This window comes from Patagioenas fasciata, chromosome 4 (genome assembly GCF_037038585.1).
Source record: "Patagioenas fasciata isolate bPatFas1 chromosome 4, bPatFas1.hap1, whole genome shotgun sequence".
Classification (NCBI taxonomy): domain Eukaryota; kingdom Metazoa; phylum Chordata; class Aves; order Columbiformes; family Columbidae; genus Patagioenas; species Patagioenas fasciata.
The window spans coordinates 7,001,789-7,027,127 of record NC_092523.1 but is presented as its reverse complement, the minus strand read 5'-3'; the positions used below and the strand labels follow the sequence as shown (position 1 = coordinate 7,027,127).

Here is a 25,339-nt window from a genome sequence, read left to right as displayed (position 1 = left end):
TCACTGTCTGGGCACAGTGATTCACACTACAGTAAATATTTCCTTTATATCTTTAGCCATTAGATTAAGAAGTCAAGTAATTTTGTCGGTGTGTCCTGTCAAGCAGTGGGAGAGGTAAGAAAAGAATAAAAACACCTGGACAATGACAGCTGCACACCCTTGACTACACACACAGAACCAACATCCCACTAACACTAAAGAAAGCAACCTGATCTGGTGAAGATGTCCCTGCTCGCGGCAGGGGTGGCACTGGATGAGCTTTGAAGGTCCCTTCAACCCAAACTATTCTATGATTCTATGAAATGCTGTCAGCTCCCTAGATCTCCTGGGGAGACAACCTGGTGGAAAAAGCCACAAAAAAACCTCGGCAACAAAAATCTCAGCTCTGCCACAGTTACACTGGTGCTAAACTATCTGGACAACTTCCCCTCGCTGAAACCTCCCAGGTCTTCTCAGTGCTGGACACTCAGGACCAGAGCCCAGGCCCGGTCGTCAGGAGTGTCGTCCTCCCCATCCTTTCCCTATTCTTTCAAGCCCTCCAGCGGCCTCATGCAATGGGTCTGAGAGCCCCCCAAAGACCTGCAATCCCCCCAATCCTCAAAAACCAAGGGGGAAACTCAGGTGCCGCTATGCCAGTGGCCGGTACGGGCCAGGGTGCAGCAGGACTACATGTCCCAGCAGGCAGCGCGCCTAGAGCGCAGAGGCCTGCCTGCGTTCTGGCGCAAGGCACGCCGGGAGTTGTAGTCCTCAATAGCACACACCACGCGGAAAACCACCACAACCCACCGCCTGTCTTGGATCCTCACCTGATCTCCTCGGCCGTGTACATCCCGAAGGAGACCCCAACCAGCCGCCGCCACGGCACCACTTTCGGCGGCCTCATGGTGAACGAGCGAGTCTTTTCCAGCCGACGATTCACCTGTCCCTGCAGCCCGGCTGCCGCGCCGCGGGAAGCACCACGCGGTTCCGGCAGCCGGGGGCAGGCGGAGCCGGGCGCTACCACCGCGGCGGAGGGGCGGTCTCCCCCTTATTCTGCGGGAGTGGTATCGCCCTCATTCCCAGCGCGCACTGCGGCATGGCGGCGGGCCGGCTCGGGGGCAGCTCCTGGCTGCGGGCGGTATCGCTGAGCGGGCGGGGCTGCTTACTGAGCGGGAGGCGAGAGCGCTACCGGTAAGGCTCTGCCGTTCTCTCAGCGGAGGGAAGAGAAGGACTCGGCGGCGGTGGCGCCGCGGAGGAATCAACGGGAGGGTGGGGGGTGGTCTGAGGAGTTGCGGCGCGAAAGGCCGCGCATGCCTGGCGCGGTTCGAAGCGCTGCGCGGCGCTCTGCGCATGCGCGGTAGTGCCTTGGCCGCTGGTGGGCATGGCCGGCCTGGCGTGGTCTGAGGTGGGGGAGCGACTCCTTTGGGTTTTTCCCTACTTTTGGTGGGTTCTGCGGCTCGCAGTCGCCCCGGGAGTAAGTTTGAGCAGTTAAGTGATTCCTAGAGCTGAATCTTACGAAAAAGCAGGGGGGAGGTTGCTTTTAGGGTGTGCATCGAGTGAGAAGGTCACACTCCACTCGACACTCTTTATAGGCAAAATATATCTCACACCTGGGATGGCCAAATCACACCTAATAAGTTTATGTGACATAGGAAGAGCTTGGTAAAGTACAGAGATATGAATTTATGTTAATATTGTCTCCCTCAGGGTCAAGGTCAGTGTAGAAGCACATGCAAATGCCAGGGTTACAGTAAGGCTTAGTGTTAGATTGATTCTTGAGAAAAAAAAAATAGTATTTTCGTGCAGGCTTTAATTCGTATTAAAAGCGGTAAAATATGAGCAATTGTAAGAATCACATTTTGATTGGAAAAAGCCCTAAAGATTATCGAGTCCAACTGTTAACCTGACACTAAACCATGTCCCTAAGAACCTCTGTCCTGTGGCTGATCTGAGCACAAAGCAGCCGCTTTGTGATATAGCACAAGTGGATGTGCCTTCTACATGCTCCAGCAGGGGGATTGGACTGATTGATCTTTTGAGGTCCCTTCCAATCCCTAACATTCTGTGATTCTGTGGTTACGGAGTGCTGTCTGCAGCTCTGGAAGGACTGGTCACCTGGAACTAAACAGTCCTGATTTCCCTGCTCCCCCTGCTCAGGGTCTTCTGCTTGTATAAACACTATTTCAGACTAAAATAGTTTGGAAAAGCTGGTGCTTCCAGCTAGATCCGGACTATATAACATAAATTGTCTTTTCTGATTTATGTTTATTTCTAAGATGAACTAATTTCTGAAAACTACTTTTAAAGCCATGGTAGCCCCAAAACTAAAGAATTACAGATTTTATGTAGTAGTATTTTCTTCACATAACTTCTTGTCTCTTGAAATACAGGCTTTAAGAGAAGCATCAAGTATGACTTCTGTGATAATAATTTGGAGTTAGTAATAGTGCAACATTTCCAGTTACTTTTCACCATGAATGTTGAATTAATTCTGTAGTACAGAATTACATTAATGTACTTTTGCTGTATTAATGTGACTGCTATAAATTCCAAACTCTTTCTGGTTTCTAGGTACTCTTCTAGTAGTACAGCTCTTGGGAAGACTGTGGAACATTCAGAAGGTATGATGTCTTGATTACTAGTTCCTTACCTTCGTGTTTTTATTCTCCATACAGCATAGTGTGTCAGGAGATAAAGAACACACGAATGTCCTCTTTCCCCTTCTTGGATTTTCTTTTGCCCCTGTCTGCATTGTGCAGAGATTTCTTGGCTTGACAACCCTCACCACCAACCAGCTCTGTGCTCTGAGAGCTGAGTTGTCCAGTTCCACGAGGTGCCTTTTGAAATAGAAAAACTATAAAATAAAAATAAGGAGTTTTCCACCTTGATCATGACAGCTTCCTTCATGTTCCTGCTTCTTCTCTGTACTCCTTGCCGTATTTCTGCTATGAGTTTTGTGAGAAACATATGCTTGGAGTCGTGTTGCATGTGAGAACAAGTTCCTGCCGGTCAGTAACAGCTCATGGAAGGGTCACACAGAGGCAGTGGGAAAAGCGCCTGTGCAGACCCTGGCTCTGGGGCTTGGAATCAGGATGTCCCACATGCTCCTCTGTGCAGGAATTTGCTAAGATGCTTTAATAACAACCTTCAGCTGCCTCTTTTGCTATTCTTCTTTTTTGCCTCTTTGGGAAAACTGGGAAAATTGATCATTGGCATGTAAGGAACTGAGCAATTGATGTCAGGCTGTTGGAGCAGAAACGTGAGAGGCCACTTTGCTGCAATATTCAGCACCTGAACTGCAGAAGCCACATGGGCAGAGATGATAAACTTTGAACTGGGGGACTGAAAGTAGGAAAGCAAGGGACTGGGAAAGGCTGGGGCTCAAGTGAGAAGACACAGGGTAAGGGATGACTGAAGAAGCTTGAATGGGTGAATTGATACAATCTCTTTGACATTTGTTTACCATGAGGCCCTGATCCAGTCTTGACACAAGACACATAAGCTCCCCACCAGCCTTTTCTATTACCATTGCAATAAATTGTGGCCTATATTAGATTATGGTTTTAAAATCCCCACCTTAGTACTTTCAGCTGGATCAGCTTACATCAGTTTTCACAAGGTCACCATTTTCTTTGGGCTTCTATTTGTTTCTAATAACAACTTTAATATTGTTTCTCACAGTTACTCAAGAGGAAATTGTGCTCCCTCGAAAGAAAACCTGGTGAGTGTTTACTGCTGTGGAACATCTCTTGACCTGGGAGAAAATAATTGTTAGAAAGTTAAATGTAGTCTGTCCACAAAAGCTGAAAAAGAAAGTTCAGGTTGCTGTATTCCTGGATTTAATGTCCGACTAGTGGCTTTCCTGCTGACTGGGAGCTCTGGGAATATTCTTGTCTCTTTCTGTGCAGAATATGTACGCTCCATTCTTGATTTTTCTTTTAAAAACAGTTATAAGGATTGAATTTTTAAGCATTGTTCTGTTTCCTTGTAAAAGAACCCATTCACTAAAAATCTCTAAAATCAAGTTCATTTGGCTGTCTGCACATGTGTGTGTTTCTTTCAGCAAAATAAACTTGACCATTGATAACTGGCTGAATAAATCCTGTTTAGAAATTATGCAGCTGCACAAAATCTGTTTTGTTGAAATCACCTAAAATTAAATTGCGTGACTGTACAGCAAAAACTAAGTTTATAGCCAAATGCTGTCTGCAGGTAAACCTAAAATAAGACCACCTTCACCTAAACAATTTCACTGGTCTTTCCTTAAAATACAACCAATGTCTGAAGGATCCACAGGCACAGGAGTCTCCAAGACTTCTGTCCGAGAGGGATTCATGTATCCATCCCTCAGAGATGGAGGGATCTGAGATGAGCATTCCAGGGAATTTTTTCTGTGTCCCTTCCCTGTGTTCTTCTTTTCATAATGTATAATAAAGGCAGGAATGATAGCAGGAAACACACATGCTTTTCTGGTTTTCCGCGATGTCTTGTCTTTTTCCTGTCGTTGTTGCAAAACTGAGACCATTTTGGCAATTCAGTTTTCCCTCCCTTTGCAAAAAGTGGTATTTTCTAAGTGGATTGTTTCCTAGAACTGGAAATCCTTATGAGCCAGGATAACTCTATGCTTGTTCTGCCTACAGTGTAATGCATAACATTCAGAGTCTGCAACCAAATATTAATCAAAGATTCTTTATATTTAGGGATAAGCTGGCAGTTCTTCAGACATTGGCTTCTACTGTGAACAGGGTGAGTAGTTCCATTCATCATGGAAACAAGTTGAGTTGCCCATCTCAAGTAATCGCCTTGCACACTGGAGGCTCTTCTACTTTGGCCATAAATGAAGGATGGGATGTTTACATCCATTTTTAATAGGGCTTTCTCTTTTGCTCAACACATTTTGCCTCATTCTAATGCTAAGGGAGGGCTGTAATATTTTGATTAGGCTTTTGCTAGCATCAGGAGCAAGTTGTTTTACCAGCTGAGCTTCCCATTCAGGGCTGCCTCTTCCCAGTCTCAGTCCAGAAAGCAAGCCTCGAGCAATGAGGGGCTGCTCTTGCTAGGCCACAACTGTAAATGCTGTGATGCCATTCTTTAATCCTATATTTCTTGAGTTTTGGCAACTGAATCTGATCCTGGAAGTCCCCTCAGCCCCCCAAGACTGTTACAGTTGGGGTCCCCCTTGCTTTGCAGGTCACTTTTTGCTTGCTTATGGTAGGAACCCTGCTGTTGTCACTGTGTTAATCTCTGTGTGTGTGTAATGGAAATGCTTTTTAAACAATTTCTGAACAGGCTGAAGCCTTTGGAACAAGATGAACTTCTGTAAAATGAGCATCAGGAGATTGTTATGATGGAAGTGTTCATTTGCCTTAAATTCCATGAGACAGCGTGATATGACTACAGCATACCCGTGTGTTTAACTATAGACATTTCAATGCTGGGTTCTCCTTTCTGCAGGATCCTACTGCTGCTCATTATGCGTTCCATGATGACCCTTTCCTTTTGCCAAAAAATGCAGCCAATGCTGTAAGTATTTCCTTTCAAACCCTTGATAGCTTTCCCTCTCCCCCCTCCATCTAGGCTATGAAAACTAATTGGAGCCTAGTTTCGATTACAAAAGAAAATGAAGTATCACATTTTCTTTCAGAATTTTCTGCTCTGTGTATTTCTGAATGCATAAAGACTGTGGGATTTCTCTGGACAAATCCACCCTGCGCACAGGAAGTTCTCTCTTCCTGCCCCTGTAGGGACCGTCCAGCTGACACAGCTCTGTTAATATTAGTGCAAGTTAGTGCCTTACCTGCTGAGTTGTTCTGTTTGTCCATGTTCTTAGTCAAATAACTCCCAACAGTAATTCTTTAGGTGAGGTATTCAACCTATTGAAACTATTTACATACCTTGGATATAGACTGTGATTATGTGGTATTGCAAGTGTTGAGATTTTGTGCTTACAGTTTAGTTGAATTTGAATTAAATTTATGACTTACACACTGGTGACCTTGTGTGTTTTATGTTACTACATAAACTACATGTTACCATTTAGCTGTCCTGACCAAGCCCCAGGAATTTTAGTTTTATCACAGAGCAACTGCTTGGTAGGTTTGGCTTATGGAAGTTGTAGTAGTGAGATGATAACAGAAAGGAAGAAGGGAGTATTCTGATGTTATCTTTGCGTAAGATTGAAGAGCGTAAGGCTGAGGCAAGAGAAAGCAGAACTGGAGATGAGGGCAAGGAGGAGGTGTTGTGTGTGGTGTTAATTAAAGCGTAACGAGAAAAGACTGGGAGCTGAGAGATGTTATGGCAGATCCGTGGTATGGCTACGAGGGAACTTCAGTTCTGTGTAGCAGAGGTAAAGCCACTGAGGAGGCCAAAGGCAGCTGTCGAATGTGAAGAGTTTTAAATGAAACTGAAAAGGAAGGTCTGACTTCAGAATTAAGGAAAAGATGTGAATGAGAATCAGGTGATGCTCTTGGAAATGACAGGGAAACATATGAGTGCTGTAATTCAAAAAAGTTGCTTTTGAGCTTGAGGTAGTAGTGCAGCATTTCACATGTCTGGTACAGAACTTTATCCCTTGACTAAGTGACAGAGAAGTAAATTAAAGTCTCATTTAAAGAGCAGGTGTTCTTATATTGGCCTAAATACCAGAATGTTTTATCTGGAATGTTGTCTCACACCTGTGTTTTTATTAAGAGGCAAAAAGGACGCATGACTTTAATTTGATTCCATCAGAACACTCAGATTTATGGAAAATGTTTTCCTCACTCTCAGCCTTTTAATTGTGTTTCTTCATCTTGTTCTCTCATTCCTATGCAGCGTCTATTTTTATTGTCAAAGGAGTCTGGGAGAAATGCTGCAAAATATATTATTAAGCAATTTCCTCAATATTTTGACAAGACTTTCGCAGAGCCCAACGTATCGGTAAGCTTCTTGCTTTTCATTTTTGTTGTATTTGTGCATTGTCAGGTAGTGAAATCAACTGTGAGCCTGGTCCAAAACTAATACAAAAGGGTAATTTTGTTAACTGTTTTGCAGGCAGTTGTGAAAGCAGTGTTGTATTTCAGTTGTTTTTCTGAAGCAAACATTTTTCCTTAGGAATTCTATATCATATCTGGTTCTTTAGATAACAATAAGAAAAGAAATGTTAGGTGTTGACTTCCTAGCATGAAAATGGGAGATCAGGATGCGTGGTCCTTCATCACCAGGACTGCTGCTGTTAGACTGGGAGCATTGGGAAATTATCAAAACAGTGTACTGGGTGAAAAGTAAGCATGTTTGGTTTAGTGAAGATTTGAGCTCGTGTCTAACTTGCACTCTTTCCTTTCAGTGCTTGATGCCTGAGATTCTTACGCCTCAGATTGAAGGAGTGAGCGAGGAAGCTCTGAAAGAGCGTATCCACCTCCGAAAGGTGAAAGATTCTGTGGACCTCTATGATCAGCTTGTGCAAGCAGGTGTGTGATCACCTGCCAGATTCTGTGGTCGAACTCTACTTCAAATTGTGGCAAAAATATTTTAGTAGCTGGCATGGACTGTGTGAACAATTTCATTATTATATTGCTGCATTTCACAACTAACTCCGCTATGGTGAAATGGTTCTCCAGAATTATTGGGCCCTCACTATCCACTGCTTGTCTGACATGTCACTTTGGTGATAAGGAGAACGAATGATTTCTTGGTCAAAGAGCAGGTGATCTGGTGTTGAGGGTTTTCCTTCTCTTCCAAAGTGGAAGAATTTCTGGTGCAGTAGAATAGGGCCTGTGGCTGGGTGATACCATTCTGCCCACAAAGGTTCTCGTGCAGTTGCATATTGGTTGTACTTCTGTGCCAAGCACTTTGCTGCTGTGTTGAACTGGTAGAGCGCACCGACTGGGTGCCCCTTCTGTGGACCTACCCTCAATAAATGAGGAGGAAATGAGAAAACTGTAACTGCCACAGCCTCTGAAGGAGCAAAACTTACTGGGAAGATGAGACCACCTCATATCTGCTCCAAGATGGAAAGGAGATGATTCCATCAAATAGTTCTTGTGTTGGTTTTAAATCTGCATCGTAGAAAGTGAAACACACGAAGTCTTCACAGCAGGGTGTGTGTGTCCTAGGAGTAGTTATGAAAAGCACTAGAAATTTCAGATGTCGTCTTGGGCTCGTGGTGCTTCACAGTTTTGACTGCTAGCTGCCTCTTTCCTCTCCCACTTGATCAAGAAGACTCTATCTTTTCAGTGGCTTCAACAGAAAATCAGATACTCTAATTCATTGTTAAAACTGGCTCCTGCTGTGGGTGGGTTTGTGGAAGTATTAGTGTCACACCCAGGTTTTACAGACTTGCTAGAGAACGCTTTTGTTGAAAGAGAACAAAGTGGTGTAGCTGGATGTTCAAAAGTTTTCTGGTATGGCAGTGGAACGGTGTGTTCTTTACTCTGCGACTGTTGTACATCCTCATTTTGTCTAGGTACTCCTGTATCTCTGGAGACCACAAACAGCCTTTTAGATTTGTTATGCTTCTATGGAGATGGAGAATTTACTCCAGAAAAAGAGGAAGAAGAAAAAGAGGATTTGGAAGAAACAGAGGTATGAAAAACCTGTTGATCTCTATTTTTATTTCTTTCATATGTAGTGGAAGTGTATTAAGGTGATGTCAAGATTCTTGTACTGTGACTGCCTGCTGCAGAGATGGTGTGAGGTGGGTCAGATGCAGTCACCATTCCCAAGAGATAGGGCAGTTATAAAATCCTGTGTCTGATGTAGTAGCAAAACTAGTTTCTGTAAGGCTGAACTTAGTAGCTAGAACCCTAGTCTTGCCTTAGTTCTGCTGAACTGCCTTTAAATAACTGTTTCTCACTGACAGCCTTGTTTTTATAGTTGCCTGCAAAGAACTCTAGTACCTTTAGTGTAAAATCAGCTGGCTAATTTAACTTCCATATTAACTGCGTTTCAATGAAGTTGAGGGCTCCTTGTGTGACCTCAGAGTAGCAGGTTGCGGGGTACAGTAGTAGATGTCTTGCACAATACTTGTCCCTGAGGAGACTGTTGAGGGAGAAGGAATTTTATGGAGTATTTACTGTAGTCTAATGATACCCACCAACTCCACAAATACATCTAATTTGTCTTGTTAGTATGTTTAATAACATAAACGATGTTCTTAATCTAGTTATTGCTTCCTGAACATTATAATAGAAATTTATTTTAATGTAACCCATTACAAAACACATTTGGTAGCATGTAAATTGCTGCTGAACTCCTGTGTCGTTACCAAATCACATCATTTGCCCTTTAATCATAACTTCAAACTCTGAGAAACTTATTTCTGCAAAAATCTCTCCAGGGGAACGCTTCAGAGCAGAAAGCTCCAAAGAGGCCATTCCAAAGAGGTTCACAGTCATCTGGCTCCAGATGGAGGTACAGAAAATGTTGCCAATATCCCTGTATTCAGTGGGTTATGCACATGCGCTGGTGTTATGAAACAGACTTAAAGACCTTTCTGCAGCCCATACTTGCAGGTGTTACTTGTTAAAAACCTCTGGGTTTGCTAATCTTTTATCAAAGTGGTTGTAGAAAAGCTCAAAGTATCAGAAGTAATATATTTGACTATCAACCCTTGGGAGTACAGCCCATTATTTGGTTGTGTGTTGAATCTTTTTCCTAAAGGTGTCTTATATTTTGTTCTTTAACATTCAGCTTGTTCATTCATTCTAGGGAGAACAACAATGCTGAAAGAATATTTAAGATAATGCCAGAGAAGAATGCACACTCCTATTGCACAATGATCCGTGGGATGGTGAAGGTACAATTATCCTTCAGTACTGTGAGGACTTTTTCCATCTTCTGAAGTCTCACACAGTTATAGAGATTATTTTTCTTGTTTGTTTCGCAGCATGGGGCTTCTGCGAAAGCTTATGACGTGTACATAGACTTGCTGAATGAAAGACACAAAGGTAAGTGTCTCCTTGTGTTGCTTTGTGGTCTTCTAAGTAACAGACACCCGTTGTAGGGTACGTGAATATTTCTTTCATGGCAGTGATGATTGGCGCAGGGGTACGGACCTCAGCTGGATCATGGGAGCTGAATGCAAACTGGTTCTTTCAGTGCAGCTGGCATGTGGCTGGCTCACTGGAAACAGGTTTGCATGAGACTTTGCCAAAATCTGAGCCATGTTAGAAGAAACTGTTTCCCATAAAATACAATCATCAGTTAATATGAATTATCTTTCCTTTTCCAGCTGATGTGCACACCTTCAACACACTGATTGCAGCAGTCCCGTATCTAAAGGAGAGGTTCTTGGAGAGATGGGAATTAGCCAAGGTAAGGAGATTGAGCAAAAGTGGTGGGGAAAAGATAAGAGCGTAGGGGCTGGCTCTGCTCTGCCAGTAGAATTTGGCAGTTGTTACAAGACTGAAAACTAGAGCTTTGTACAAAGATATTAATACCTGCTGCAAAATAATTACACGGGTTTAAACATAGAAACTAACTATTGAGGAGTAGAAAATGTAGAAAATCAGATGGTTTGCCTTGTGAGAACATAGCTGATCCAAGAACTGCCTGGACAGAAGGTAATTGGGAAATTATGCTCGGAGATAAAACCAAACAATTTTACATAAAAACTATTGGAATTGTAATTCATAATCGTATGATAGAAATGGAATTTTGAGGGGTAGCATTAGAAGCTCTGGGTTTAATGACATAACATCAATAAGGAAAAATAGTGTGTAAATTTAAGAATTTCCTTGATGTTCTAAACACAGATCTCCAAGATCTAATCTGATGTAATTTTGTAGTCTTGGTTTTGGGGCAAATTAATTAAAAATTATATAACACTCCCTTAATAAACAGTTGGGGTACAGTTGTTCACTTGCAGGCAGTGAGAAGGATTAGATTGAGGAAATGCTTGTCTGCCTACCTGAAAGCTGGACTGTCATCCATAAGGTGTGAAGCACTAAGGATTTGGGTGTTTTGTTTAAGGTCTTCCTGAATCACATGGCTCAACAGAAAGTGCAACCAAATCTGCTCACTTTTAATGCTTTACTGAAGACTCTGAGAAGATGCGGTGGTGTAGGCAGAAGTATGTGTTTATCGGTAATAAAGGAAATGGAAGCACTTGATATAGGTAAGAGAACCAGAATGGTTATTATATTCCAGTACCACCTCCAGAATAGTTAGGCATTCAGCAGTAAACAAAACAGTGTTTCCTAGTTGCAGGGAAGAAATCTAGGGCTTGTGGAAAAAAAGCATTTCTCAACTTCACTATTTATTTATTTTTACAAGAGAACTGAGAAATAAAAATGTGCAAGTACTAAGCTGTGGCCACTCACCAGGCCCATGCCTGTGAGCTCCAAATTTAATCATCATTCCCCAGTCTTTGTTGAGTGTTGATTACTAGTTAGAATATGGTGTGTGCACTTAGTCCCTTAGGTCAAATAATGAAGAATTTTGATGCTGTAGTTGGGATTAGGAGCAGGTTTATCATTATATTTTTAGCTCTAGTTACCTCTAGCTACTCAAGGACAGGTGTGTGTGTGCAGTGGGAGAGTGTGTCCTGGCCCAGAGGCTCTTTCTCAACTGCATTCTTACTGTAGTGTTGCTGTAGAAATAGTGAATAATATAAATATATATTTTGCAGCAGTCAACTGAGTCTGTTGGCTTCCCATAAATCAAGGAGATTTACTTCCCAAGCCAGTTCAGGTCTATATATCTACATCTCTACAGAAAAAAAGCTTGCTCATGACACCAAGCTGGGAGGAGTGGCTGACACACCAGAAGGCTGTGCTGCCATCCAGAAACTTGGACAGGCTGGAGGGTTGAGTGGGGAAAAATTCAGTGAAATATAACAAGGGAAATTGTAGAGTCTTGTATCTGGGCAGGAACAACCCCAGGTTCCAGTATGAGTTGGGGAATGACCTATTAGAGACCACCATAGGGAAAAGGGACCTGGGGGTCCTGGGGACAGCAGGATGACCATGAGCCAGCACTGGGCCCTTGTGGCCAGGAAGGCCAATGGTACCTGGGGTGGATTAGAAGAGGGGTGGTCAGTAGGTCAGAGAGGTTCTCCTGCCCCTCTACTTTGCCCTGGTGTGACCACACCTGAAATATTGTGTCCAGTTCTGGGCCCCTCAGTTCCAGAAGGACAGGGAACTGCTGGAGAGAGTCCAGCGCAGGGCAACAAAGATGCTGAAGGGAGTGGAGCATCTCCCGTGTGAGGAAAGGCTGAGGGACCTGGGGCTCTGGAGCTTGATGAAGAGGAGACTGAGGGGTGACCTCATTAATGTTTACAGACACATAAAGGGTGAGTGTCAGGAGGATGGAGCCAGGCTCTTCTCGGTGACAACCAGTGATAGGACAAGGGGTAGTGGGTTCAAACTGGAACACAAAAGGTTCCACTTACATATGAGAAGAAACTTCTTCTCAGTGAGGGTGACAGAACCTGGCCCAGGCTGCCCAAGGAGGTTGTGGAGTCTCCTGCTCTGGAGGCATTCAAGACCTGCCTGGACACCTTCCTGTGTAACCTCATCTGGGTGTTCCTGCTCCAGCAGGGGGATTGGACTGGATGAGCTTTTGAGGTCCTTTCCAGTCCCTGACATTCTGTGATTCTGTGAAATGGTGGTTTTTGATGCCAAATAAACATTGCAAAACAGGGAGTATCTGCACAACTGATTTGATGTCTTGTGGAGCGTGCTTTGGCCTAGTAATGTGCTTGTTGGTATGCTAAAGATACATTCATGAGCAGAAGGGAGCCTAGCTGTGAAATATTGAATATTAGTATTCAATGAAAGCAGGGAAGCTGGGCTGGTCACCCCATAGCAATATGGTGCTTCAGCTAGTGGTCCCCACTCAGATACCACCTCTCCCAGTCGTAACGTGTGTACGTGAGGTCTGGTCTGGCATTAGGGTGGACAGGTGGAGAGACTATAGAATAAATTTATGCATGCTGCCTGGTTGGTGGGGCTGGAGAGTGAATTAGTGCTCAGGCATGAAGCTCACCCAAGAATGTCAAAGTAACTTCAATGTTTTTGCTTTTCAGAGCCCAGCCTTGCAACGTATGATCATCTTCTCTCTATATTGTATAAGGGCGGTATGTGCAATATCCACTTGTTCTGTTTAACACTTGCTTTAAATGCTTCCCAAATGCGATGGGTGAAGGCGGTTGATTAGTAGATTAAAACACAACTTCTTATGTATGCAATCCTAATGTTGTCTGAGCAGTTTTATTCTGTTTAGGTGAAGAAAAAGCTAGAGGATCATAACCTCTTATAGGGATGGAAGAGTCCTTGTCGTTTTGGAACTGGCAGAACTGGAAAGCAAGCCCATTTCCTTTCCTTTTGTGGCCACAAGTTGATAAAACCAAAGAGCAAATGTTACTAAGTCTGAGGAGGCTGGATCTGATGGCAGTGCTGGTTATTTGATAGACTGTGCCACTCACAGGGAAGAACTTGCACAGGGATTCTGTTATTCTGCAACACCTCTGTGCATTGGAGCTGTCTTGAAATACAGCTGTGTTGGAAGGCAGAAGCCCAAGTGTTGGAGATTGTTTAGCCACAAATCTGTAGGCACAGGGAGAGAATAGATATGATAGTCATAACTGCAGTCCTTGTGTTTTAACAAACGTGGAGGAACTGCTCTGGAATCTCTCTGGGTTTGGTTGTTGGTTTTTTTCTTAATTGTTTCGCCTTTTAGTTTCCTTTTTTTGTTTATGAAATGCCTTGGTTTTTGCAGTGCAGTGTTCTAACAGACAAACTTCCAGGCCTGTTGGATTCCCTGCTAGAAAGTACTTATATCTTTCTGAATCTGCCCTGTTGTGGTGTGGAAATCTGGCAACAGTGGGGCAAACTTTAGAATAAACAGAATTGTAACTGGTGTGGAGCACCACGAGTAGGGACACAGATAGGAGAATTGTGATGCTTGTTTGAAATCACATTGCTTGTTTCCATTTCTGTATTAAATTTACAGACTGACAACTGATCACTAACAAAGTGTTTAGCATAACTGAGGTGTGACGTTGCTTGTCTGTTTGTCCCGCAGTTGATCTTCACTCATCAGGCATCATCTCTGAGGTGATAGATGACATTGAAAAGCGAAGTTTCATTCCCCAGGACCCTGATGATGGTATGGACTTCAATATATCTTGCAATCCGCATTGTTTAAGCTTGGGTGAAAAGGTACCTGAGAAGAATATATGCAGTTCCTTCTGAGACTTTTTGGAGACAAAAAAAAGAACAAATTCTAGCGCTGGGAGGTTGTGCTGTGCATTGCTGCACTGATTTCTGTGCAGAAGTAGGAGTGTAGCCCGTGTGAGCGTTTGAGCCCCACACAATAAAAACCACGAGGCTGTTTACAAGACCAATTTAAGGAGGAACATCTGGTAGCAGCTTCATGGAATGAAAAATGTCTGGTGGACAGCAGGTTTTTGTTGTAGTGCAATGTGAGTTCCTGCTCTAGTTCTTCCTAATCCTTTTCAGAAAACTGCATGAAATAAAACCTCATGCAAAACTGAAGCTTGGGTCTGTAGAAAGGGATAGATTCTGAACATGCCACATCTCACCAGTTCTTTTCTGCCATGTGACTTTGTCCTTGGATGTTCGTAGCCTTTCTGTACATACAGAAGTAGACGCAGCTTCAATCTGAAGACAAGTGTGGCCAAGAGGGGTCTCTAGCTGTGCTGTGTACAACATGGTGTTAACAAAGTGTTGAAAGCCACGCTTTAGCAGCTGACAGTTCTACACACAGTAGGATGAAAAAACTTCAGGAGACCAGCGATAAGTTGATGTATTTTTTGACCATTCAAAGGACAAAGATAGATTATGAGATTATGTTGAAGTAGCATAGTAGGTCATCCTACCAGCGATTCTATGGTTTTTTTAATCGTCAGAAAGAAGCCTGGCAATAGTCAGAATGTTGTACACCTCTCTCATTTCCTTCTATCCTACTGTATGCGTTATACCATTTCTTGCTCTGGCTCTAAGCTGCTGCCAGCAGTGCAGACAGTGACTGTACCTGCTCTGCTCCCTCATGCTCGTTGTAGAAATACCACCATTAGCAAACAGTGACAGTGGGCACAGAGCTACAGGCCTTGCCTGGGCCCTGGGAGTTGAATGAGCTTTTCTACACAGTGATTTAAGAAATAAAAAACGAGTTTGCTTGTATAAGACTATATCAAAGCTACTTTGTCTGAGCAAGATGTGTATGTAGATTTTTTTGCTCTTCTTCGAGGCAGAATCCTTGTGTTCTTTTGGTAATTGCTTTTGGAGAATTCAGGTTGACACTTTGAACAAAACTGAGGCTTCTTTTTCCTTAGTGTGTTGTTGTATGTGATCTGACTCTTTCCTTCAGGAACCTCTGTGTTCTCTGCAAGGCCTTTCCTTGGCACAGAGGATTCCGTAGACTGTAGCTGAAGTGCATACTGAACACCCAAGTAACACAAAAATGCTTTTTAACACTTATAAGCATGTAGTGAATTTATTAAGTCTTGCAAGGGAAAGGAGGGTGTGCTGTACCTAGTGGTTTTAAGTAAATTACCTTACAGGTCTTCCCACCATTTTGCTGCTGACAACTAGCCATTGTTTCAGTCTCTGGTAGCATCCGGTGCCCTTACATATCCTTCAGAAAACCAAAACCAGGTATCCAAAATTCTCAGCACACAAATGAAATGAGCTACTGAGCGGGACAGTTTCTGTCCTTCGTCCCACTGTGGCTTGCTTTGCCTCCCTCAGGCAGCACCAGTTCTTGTGCTGCTTTGAAACATCAGTCACAGAAACCAGAGTCAAAGCCTCACAAAACTGGCAGGAGACATTTTCAGGGGGAGATGGTGTGTTCTTGGGCAGCTCTGGGATACACTCAAGTGCTGGGCAACCTGCCTGAACACCCATCTCTGTCACACGTGTTCTCTTGCACTAGAGTTAATGGAGAAGGTGGGTGACGTGGCTGCCTTTTTTTGTAGCCTGCCTGTTACACAAAAAGTGCTGTCCTGCATTCAACAAGAGAATGTAGTTTTTGTAAAACTACCTAAAATCAAACAGATCATCTGCTTAAATCTGTCTCCAAAAGCACAGTAGTAGAGTTGCCTCCAGAACACTGGCTGGCAAAACTGCTAACACACCAAAGTGCCTACATATTATGTGAATATCCCTGCTACATTGTCAAACTGAGCTACAAATGCAGCTTTCTAATTGAACATGTCTCATCCGTCCCCTGGGAGGCTGGGTTAACGAGCTGCTGGATGGCTTCTTGAAGGTTTGAAGCTAACAGACTGTTTTCTCCTTTTCAGCCAAGTTCTTTCCCACCGCTATGCAAGCGGTAAGTACCTCTTCCCTGCAATCAGAATTCCTTTGAGCCCTCCAGCTGTTTCAGAGCTGCCTGCGAGTTTTCCAACCTGTCATACAAGGTTTAACTCTCAACATCTTTCCCTTTTCCCCCGTGTCCATCACCTCCTGTAAATTTACTCCATAATTCTGCAGTTCTTTGCTTGATACCTCCTAAATTGGTAACATCCATGCCTGTGATATGTGCATCCCTTGCTAGAGATTGCTGCATAAATCCCTGTCTGCTCTGACCCACCTCCTGCTTGTAATACTGCAGTGGTCAAACGATCTCTGCACCAGAAGGTGTCAGTTTAGGTTAGAAAGCTCTTGCCCACTTGTCACGTATTTGTCTCAACAAAATGCTGAGACGGTGACTGCACTGAACTGCATCCCCTCAAAAATGTTTGTCAGCTCATTACTCTTCATGAAAGTGGTTCTCGGAGGGATGTATTGAGTATTATATTCAGGAGCTTTAAAATCAGACTGGTTTATTGCAGTGCTGTGATCTTAAGGATATCAAGCTTGCCTACCGGTTAAATAAGGCGCTGGAAAAGGGAGACAACTGGAAATTCTTGGACATGGATCGGTTAAACACCTACTGGTGAGTGAAGTGCAGGTTACATTCAGTGTCTTGCGTGTTTTTGTCAATTTGAGTACAAACTGGAATTCGAACGTTGCGCAGAAGGGTGTTGCTTTGAACATCAGCTGGTTGTTGTATGCGCAGTTTTGGAATTAAGTGACAAAGTCCCTCTTAAGAACAGTAGTAGCTTAGGATTTATTTTTAGCTTGTGGCCTTGCCTGAACTCAAATAAAGTGTCTTGGAGCATCAGTTTAGCTTAATACCCATCCAACAACTGCACCAACCAGTTGTATTTTCTACAATCCTCTTGTCCGCTTAGGAGGTGACACCAAACTAGTGTCCAGGTCACATCTGGTGCTCTGCACAGTGTTGCAGAGGTTGCAGTGCAGCAGGTGTGTTTAGGTACCAAACTGCCATGTAATTCCACCTTGTGACACTGTGATCATAGCATCTGAAACATCTTTACCAACATCATTAAGTGCTGCAGTCGCTAAACGGAATTAAGTACTTGGAACATACGGATTTGAAGAAAAACGTTTCTAGGCATTGAAACTAGAGATGTTCCATTAAATTCATGAAAAATAATCAAAATAAGATGTGTTTTCAGGGGTGGGGTGATTCCTGTGATCTGACCTTATTTAATCTGTAAATAAATCAAGGGAAATTAATGGCAATTAGTGTCTTGTTGTACAGACATTTTTCCTGTTCAATGCCCTGGATCAAGGTTCCAGGTTTGTATTGCGAACCTGCACAAGTAACCAGGTTAATTTAGTTCACTTCTTAAAGTGGTTCTGAACCCCAGGTTGCATTTGAGAGAAAGTCAAGATACCTCAAGCCTGGTGGCAGGCAGGCAGATTGCATGGTTTAGAGATTTTTAAAAGGCTGTGGTCCAATTCTTACTAATTCTACCAATTACTTAGTGTCAGCATGACGTTCTATCATAAAAAATGTTACTGCTTTTTTATTATATGGAGTTTTGCAATCACACAGTGAAATTTCCCTGATCTGTGGTAGAAATCTGATCAGAGCACCATCATTTGCTCATGTTTCTGTATGGTTTGGTTGATCTAACCATTACTGAATTAGAACATTTTCCCCCCCTGTAGGTCAAAATTCTTTTCATTGTTGTGTATGATGGAACAAATCGATGTTGTGTTGAAATGGTACAAAGAAATGTCCTGTTCGGTAAGTGCGTCTTAGGGTAAGCAAGCTTCACAGCTTTAGTGTGTAGCAGTTACAGTTTACTGAAGTGATTCTTTTCCTTTGTCAGCTCTTCTATCCAACTCCAAAAAATATATTGGACCTTCTTCAGGCACTGGATGCAGCCAACCACTTGGAAGCCATCCCTTCAGTCTGGGAAGGTCAGCGATGGCCACATGGCTACATTGGCAGTTCGATACAAGTCAGGAGCAATGAGTAGGGAGGCAGTTGGTAAACTTCCTGATGCTCAGAACATCCACAACCTCGATTTGATTCATTGAAATTATTTGCCTGTTCTTTGCCCCTTAAGAAGAGGAGACAAGAATGCAGCTACAGGCTTTAACACACAGCAAATATCTTATTGTCACCAGCACTGAGGGGACAGACAGGTTTTTTTTTTTAGGGGTCCTTGGCAAAATTATGACAGCACCAAGTTATAGGTAGAATTAAAGCTTTATTTTCTTCACAGGATTTTATTGTTAGCCTAGCATGGAAATTATAATCAGAATAGCACAGGATTTCTGTAAGCAGAATCTGTGGGGTACAATTTTATAAGTAGCGTAGTACAGCATTTTATAGCACTACTGAGCTTGTGGGTTCTCATCATCTGGACCCTCTGCAGCTTGAGTTAAGTCTTAGTACTTGGTTTGCTGTATCAGCATAAAAATCATCATCTAGCTTTGAAAAACATAAAAGAATATGAGTCACTGCTCAGTCCTCAGAGGAAGCAGATGACAGTGGAGGTGTCTCTGGCTGCTGGGGGGTCATGGGTCTCACTGTCCAGCAGCATTTTGGGTCCAGGTTGCCACTTATGACCTGGAACTGCTTGGAGACAGTGCTCGGTGGTTCCTTCCCTGTTCTGTGACGGGGTCACCACTGCGGGGTGCTGGGAAGCTTGCAGGCCGTTCAGGGCGGAGAGTAGTTGACCTGACACCCAGGAATCTTCAGGTCAGCAAGGAGGGGAAGAAGAAATCTGTTTGGTTCATCTGCTTGGTGCACAGGACCTTCAGGGCCTGGTAATGAGGGGAAAAGGAACTAATACGAGAGCTGCTCAGTCACAGGGAGTTGCTGTTTGCCTTACAAAATGGCATTAGTTATGCCGTGTTACCAGGGGTTGGGAGCAGGCGTTACCGGTCGCACCTACTAACTACTGCCTTTCTCTACATAGATGTGAAACAGTTGGGGTTTAATAGGAGACATGACGTGTTGGAAGAGATCTTGTCTTTGATGAGCAGGGATCAGCACCCCAAGGAGGTGAGGAAGCTGTCCTGGTTTAACCCTGAGGAGCGGCTGAGCACCACGCAGCTGCTCACTCACTCCCTCCCCAGTGGAGTGGGGGAGAGAATCAGAATGGTTAAAGTGCAAAAACTTGTGAGCTGAGATAAAGACAGTTTAATAAGCAAAACAAAATCAGGAATTTGTTCACCGCTTCCCGTGGGCAGGTGGGTGTTCAGCCAGCTCCAGGAAAGCCGGGCTTCATCCTGTTTAACGGTTACTTGGGAATAGAAACACCATCTCTTCGATTATCCCCCCTTCCTCCTTTCTCCCCCAGCTTTATATTCTGAGCATGACATATGGTGTGGGATATCCCCGGGGTCAGCTGTCCCCGCTGTGTCCCCTCCCAGTGTCTCGTGTCCCCCCAGCCCACTCGCTGGTGGGGGCTGTGAGGAGCAGGAAAGGCCTTGGCTCTGTGTAAGTGCTGCTCAGCGATAACTAAAACACCCCTGTGATATCAACGCTGTTTGCAGCACAAATCCAGAACACAGCCCTGTACCAGCTGCTGTGAAGAAAATTAACTCCATCCCAGCCAAAATCAGTGCAGAAGCTCGGAGAAAAGACCTGTCTCCCCATTTCTGTGTGCAGCACACAGACTGTATTTGTCATGTCAGTCTCAGAGGTCTAGTTCTGACACATAAACCATTACAAGTTTCCAGATCTGTGTGAGCTTGTCTAGGTCTGCTAAACCCTTCAGATTGTCTTCAACCTGTAGAGAAACCTCGCATTAATACAGACCAAGATCTCTTCCTTACTGGGGTTTGGAAGAATGATCCAGCCCCGCCAGCCACATCATGTGGCAGAACTCGGGGATTTTTGGCAAAGAGGTCATCGCGGTAACTGGCTGCTCAAGCTGAGGAGGGTTAAGGGCTCATGCCTGTTGCAGGGGTCTCAAATACAGCTGGTCCTGCAGAGCTGCCTAGTGGGGACATTTGTCCTGACAGAAGTGATTTTTCTGCCAGGAGTAACCACTGTTGATTCACAAATTTAAATCGCACACAGGTCAGACCTGTAGGATCCAAAGGGGGAATTGTACTGGAAAGGATATGTTAATTCTGGAGGTTTTGGCATTAATAGCACAACCTTTTCACAGATTCAACTGGCGTTTGCCAGCTGTGCTGAAGACATCAAAGCTGTCCACGAGCAAAGCGGGAGGGAGCAGTTCCCCTTGGAATGGACCAGCAGCACGCTGGGCCACGTCGCTATCTTGTTTTCCAGGGCCGGGAGAACCCAGGACGCTTGGTACGTGCGTGGCTGCCATCAGCTCTTGGCTTAATCGCAACAATCAAAAGCTAAGGCTGATTGCCTTGGAATGCTAGTGCAGACAGAGGGAGGGGATAAGTCCTGCTGGGAACGTGATGGGGTTTTTCTTAATTTATTGTGCATTCCCAGCACCTTGTTACAGTTTTGTATCGTAAAAAGAGCTTAGAACATCGTACAGCTGCTTCTGGCAAGGTGGGGTTTGATCATCGCTAAGCGCTGCTGATTGCCTGCAGGTTCCCCTTCTCTAGTTGTTAGACCTCTTTGGAATTCAAACTGCTCAAGAGATTAATTAGAGTTCAATTAAAGTTTTAATTAAAATTAACCCTGATTAAAAATGTAAAGAGAATATTTTTAGAACTCATAGCTAAACATGCATGGAGCTTGAAATACTGGATAAAATATCTACCTTCCAGTTTAAGGTTCTGATCTATTTTCTGTTAAATACAGATTTTCTCTTTGCACTGTTTCCTTTGAAACGAAGTGGCAAGTGCCCTTTGAAAAACATGTACTGTTTTAAAGTAAATTTGCCACCAGCTACACTTTTAGGTTTTTTTACCACTGGTTAAGGTATTCTGTGTTAAACTAATCAATGATACAGCTGGTATACCTTGCATCTGCCACAATACAGCACGGGATCTGTTTCAGATCTGTGGGGAAGATCATTTCATGAAATTGAGCTTGACTGTGTTTCAGGGGGCGCTTATCCAAGACATTTAATACCTGTCTGTTCCTGTGCTTTGTGGTGGGATTTTTTTTAGGGTTTTGTTTATTTTCTTTTTACACAGGAATATGATGGAGCGTTTCCAGCAAATCAATAGGATTCCCACGTGAGTACTTGTGGGTTCTGAGTCTCCCTTTTGGCTGTGATTTTGTATTTCTGTTGTAACCGACAATAGTGGTCCATAACTTACTGTTACCTGTGAAGCAGGTGCGTGTCTGTCCCTGTGAGCACGCGTATGTTTATCGAAATGATTTGTTTCAACACCTGTCTCAAGAAATAGCAGAACTGCAAAGAGGAGGTTTAAGTGGTTGACCCTCGATGTCATTGAGTGAAGCTCTGGGATATGGATAACAGAGCCATTGAGTGACTCGGCATTAGAAATTGAAATTAGAACATCTCATTTCCTCCGTGTTCAGAAAAATTCTAATATGCTGTTAACCACACATAGGTGCTTCAAAGGTGTCTGGATTTCTGAAGATAAGCTTATTAAGTCGAATCCTGAATCCTGTGTGGCAACCTGTTAGCCTGTAACATTAAGCTTTTCCCTGGATTTTGGAGGAAAAAAGTCAGTTTGAAGTTTGAAAGGCTGAGGGAGCTGGGGCTCTTGAGCTTGGAGGAGACTGAGGGGTGACCTCATTAATGTTTATAAATATGTAAAGGGTGAGTGTCAGGAGGATGGAACCAGGCTCTTCTCAGTGACAGCCAATGATAGGACAAGGGGCAGTGGGTTCAAACTGGAACACAAAAGGTTCCACTTAAATTTGAGACGAAACTTCTTCTCAGTGAGGGTGCCAGAGCCTGGCCCAGGCTGCCCAGGGAGGTTGTGGAGTCTCCTTCTCTGCAGACATTCAAACCCGCCTGGACACCTTCCTGTGGAACCTCAGCTGGGTGTTCCTGCTCTGGCAGGGGGATTGCACTGGATGAGCTTTCAAGGTCCCTTCCAATCCCTGACATTTTGTGATTCTGTGAAGTAGAAAACAACTTCTAAGGCATAGTAATGCAGTAGAAAGAAACAGACAAAAAAACCCAAGCAGCTGCTTGGTGCTCATGGAAATGAACACCTTGATTGTGATGTTGGAGACGGTAGTTTCACCAAGACACAGGATAATCTCCGGGGCTGCCTGCACCAGGACGGTGTGTGGTGCCCAGAGCAGCTGGTGTGTGGTCCAAGGAAGCCTTGAGGCTGCCAAGCCACGTCAGAGCCCAAATCCATTTGGGGAACAGGGAAAGGAGAATTCTGAACTCACGGTGTAACTGATGGTTTGCGGATCCCGTGCGTTACAAATGTGAAGGGATATCAAGTCTCTTCCCTGCTGTTACCAAATGGATAAGAGGTTCTTGTGGTTGAACTGTCCCCTCCCTTCTCTGCCAAGCTCCCTGTGGCACCAGCTGCAAACACCTTCTTGTTTCTCTGCATGAAAGTGAGAGCGGTGTCCCCAGCTGCTGTCGCAGGTGACAAAGAGGCAGAGCCAGCGCTTGGACGTGAAATGGAGCTGGCAGAGCAGAACTGGCTGTCAGCAGCTCCCCGTGCCCACGGTCAGCAGGGCAGGAAGACACCTGCCTTGTGTTTAAAAGCTGTTATGGGGCTCCTTGAAGCTGGTGAGGCGTCTGGAGCACAAGTGTGATGAGAAGCAGCTGAGGGACCTGGAGGGGTTCAGCCTGGAGAAAAGGAGGCTGAGGGGAGACCTTATCGCTGTCTGCAGCTGCCTGAAAGGAGGTTGGAGCATGGAGGGGGTTGGTCTCTTCTCCTGAGTAACAAGTGACAGGAGGAGAGGAAATGGCCTCAAGTTGTGCCAGGGGAGGTTTAGATTGGATATTGGAAAAAATATCTTCACAGAAAGGGTTGTCAGGCATTGAAACAGGCTGCCCAGGGCAGTGGTGGAGTCACCACGGAGGTGTTTTCCAGCCAAAGCGATCCTATGATCCTGTACCTGTGCCAGCCACGTCAAAGAGGCTGAGGGCCTGATCTGGGGGTTGTAAAGAGGGGAAGGTTATTTAGGCTGCTGCTGAGGTGGGGTCCCTGTCCTGGTCAGCAAGCTGCTGCCCTCTGGTTTTATGCAAGGACAAGTATTGTTTTCTGCCAGGAGTTCCCACGCACATCATATTGGTGTGTAGTGAAAGACGAGGTGAAACTCTTGGCAAGAGCAGAATTGGTCTGGTTGAGTGATCTGACAATGTCCTCTCCCTCTCTAAAGCATTTGCTTGTAAGTTTGTGGCCAGCTCATCTGGAGCCCCATGAACAGCCACTCTTTGCCTTTGCTTTTGCAGTGACCAGGTGATGGATGAGTTCTTGAACTGTGCTAAACAAACCAATTGCCCAGATGAGGCGATTAAGCTGGTGAAGCTGGCAGCGGCCCTCGGTCTGCCTTCATCGCAACGTCTTAAAAGCAGAACGGAGAAGGAATTTGAACTCTCTGAAAAGCAGAGGTAAGTTGGGGAACTTCATGTTGCTGCTGGAGGGGTAGACAGGGTGTGGGAGGGTAATTCCTGCAGAAAGGCTTCTCCACCAGGGCTTCAGAATGACGTGCTTTTGTGTTTATGGGTCGCTTCACACCCCCAAAATGATCCCTCAGTTTTCGATCCCACACTGTATACATCCCACCTAGGAGGGAAAGTGACTTTCCGCCATGGGCTCAGCCTTATCCACCGCTCAGATCTTTGCCTAGCTGGGTCTGGCCTTAACAAAGACATGAATTTCGGGTTAGTAAATCAGGGAGTTGGTACGGAATGGCCCTGCGTGTGGTGCAGAGTGCTGAGGCTCACGGTCAGGCTTCAGTACATCCCACCAGCCACTAGTGTTGGTTGCTGAGCTGCTGCAGCCACGCTCAGATGATGGGATGAGCTTGAGGGACCACAGTTTGGAGCCAAGTCCTGCACCCTTGACATCTGTCCCGCCCTTGTCTGTGTTTCCAAAAGGAGGTGGGTGTGGCCCCACCATATGTTGGGGGAGCCTGGCCTGGCCTGGCCTGTGAGGGCAATAGGCATCAGACAGCCTATAGTGTTCTCTTTGTTGGGGTTTACCCTGTGTTCTGGATTACTTTCAAGCCAGAGTCACAAGAGGTGACTGATGACCGGCCTGTTTTCCATCTGCAGGAAGACATTGGAGAGTATCGAGTCAGACAGCGACAGCAGCGACAGTGACAGCGACAGTGACCGTGACTGACTGTGCCTCTCGCCTTCCTCGTGGCAGAACGGGGGCAACAGCTGCCAGGAGGTGTCTGAGAAGTGAGATCACCCATGGGCTGGCACTGCCGAGCGCTGCAGGACCTGCTTGGCAAGAGAATGTTGTCCTCGGTGGAGCAAGGCACGAGCCGTCCTGTTGGTATCTTCTTGGTGACTTCAAACACGGTGAGGGCTGTACCAACACGCCCTGGCTGAGGTGCTGGAGGAGCGCAGGGAGGAGCGCTGCTGCCACAGGCTGCTCAGCACCTTCCAGGATTTGACACCTTGAACAAGGCTTCTCTTGGACCTCCTGGGACTTAAACCTGCACGAGATTTAATTCCTTTCCAGCAAACTTTCATGAACCACTTAAATATCAAGTTCACTCTGTATGTAAACACTGTAAGTAATGCAGTACTCATCCCCTGTGGTTATTCCTCATCCTTTTTGGTGTTTTGGGACTGTAGATGTTAAAAAGCTACAATTTGTACAGCTGGAGACTATTTAATAAACAGCTGACACTAAATACTACTGTGTTCTGATATCCCTGCGCAAAAACCGTTGATGACAAAGTGTTGCTGTTGCTGCAGAAGTTGATGCAGAAGGCCGCAGTAAAGCTCGTTGGTGGCGATATTTGCTCCAGAGAGCAAACCTGCCTGTTCAGGACTGGGTGAGTAGTACAGGTTATGGAATAGATGAAGGGCTCAGGAGCAGGGAGATGCTCTTTGCCTTATTGTACTGACAACTTAAAACTAGTTCAGTAAGGAGAAAAAGCCTCAGTTACTCAGTTCAGCAAGTGGGTATTAAGTTTGATCATCTGTCCTCACTGGTGGTGAGAAAGCTGGGAACAGTAGGAGAAGGAAAGAGTCTTTATGTGAGTT

General features: G+C 44.7%; 2 protein-coding genes and 1 non-coding gene across 3 annotated transcripts in view; 2 read left to right on the top strand and 1 right to left on the bottom strand.

Moving 5' to 3' along the window:
• Positions 1–1,226, bottom strand: part of POLR1A (RNA polymerase I subunit A) — a 37,564-nt gene extending 36,338 nt beyond the window's left edge. The window contains exon 1 of the mRNA XM_065837462.2: positions 807–1,226. Within this exon, the coding sequence (XP_065693534.1) occupies positions 807–883 (77 nt within the window). The 5' untranslated portion in view covers positions 884–1,226. The remainder of the gene's footprint in view (positions 1–806) is intronic.
• PTCD3 (pentatricopeptide repeat domain 3) lies at positions 1,066–24,984 on the top strand. Its single transcript, XM_065837631.2, has 24 exons — positions 1,066–1,170; positions 2,551–2,600; positions 3,661–3,700; positions 4,680–4,725; positions 5,434–5,502; positions 6,793–6,897; positions 7,304–7,427; positions 8,423–8,541; positions 9,296–9,369; positions 9,667–9,754; positions 9,845–9,905; positions 10,190–10,272; positions 10,930–11,074; positions 12,986–13,036; positions 13,984–14,067; positions 16,226–16,254; positions 16,757–16,860; positions 17,946–18,024; positions 18,110–18,200; positions 19,208–19,293; positions 20,408–20,556; positions 21,363–21,404; positions 23,567–23,725; positions 24,392–24,984. The coding sequence occupies exons 1-24, from the start codon at positions 1,076–1,078 to the stop codon at positions 24,459–24,461; spliced, it is 2,043 nt and encodes a 680-aa protein (XP_065693703.1). The 5' UTR covers positions 1,066–1,075; the 3' UTR covers positions 24,462–24,984.
• On the top strand, positions 9,982–10,123 carry LOC136101668 (small nucleolar RNA SNORD94). Its single transcript, XR_010651361.1, has one exon. It is a non-coding gene; the product is annotated as a small nucleolar RNA SNORD94 (small nucleolar RNA).
• Positions 24,985–25,339: the final 355 nt, after the last annotated feature.

What these genes read in the sequence shown, in the direction of transcription:
- PTCD3 (XM_065837631.2), top strand. Translation starts at nt 1,076, where the DNA reads ATGGCGGCGGGCCGGCTCGGGGGCAGCTCCTGGCTGCGGGCGGTATCG. An exon ending in GGGAGGCGAGAGCGCTACCG is followed by an intron (nt 1,171 to 2,550) that starts GTAAGGCTCTGC and finishes TCTGGTTTCTAG; the next exon opens with GTACTCTTCTAGTAGTACAG. An exon ending in GACTGTGGAACATTCAGAAG is followed by an intron (nt 2,601 to 3,660) that starts GTATGATGTCTT and finishes TGTTTCTCACAG; the next exon opens with TTACTCAAGAGGAAATTGTG.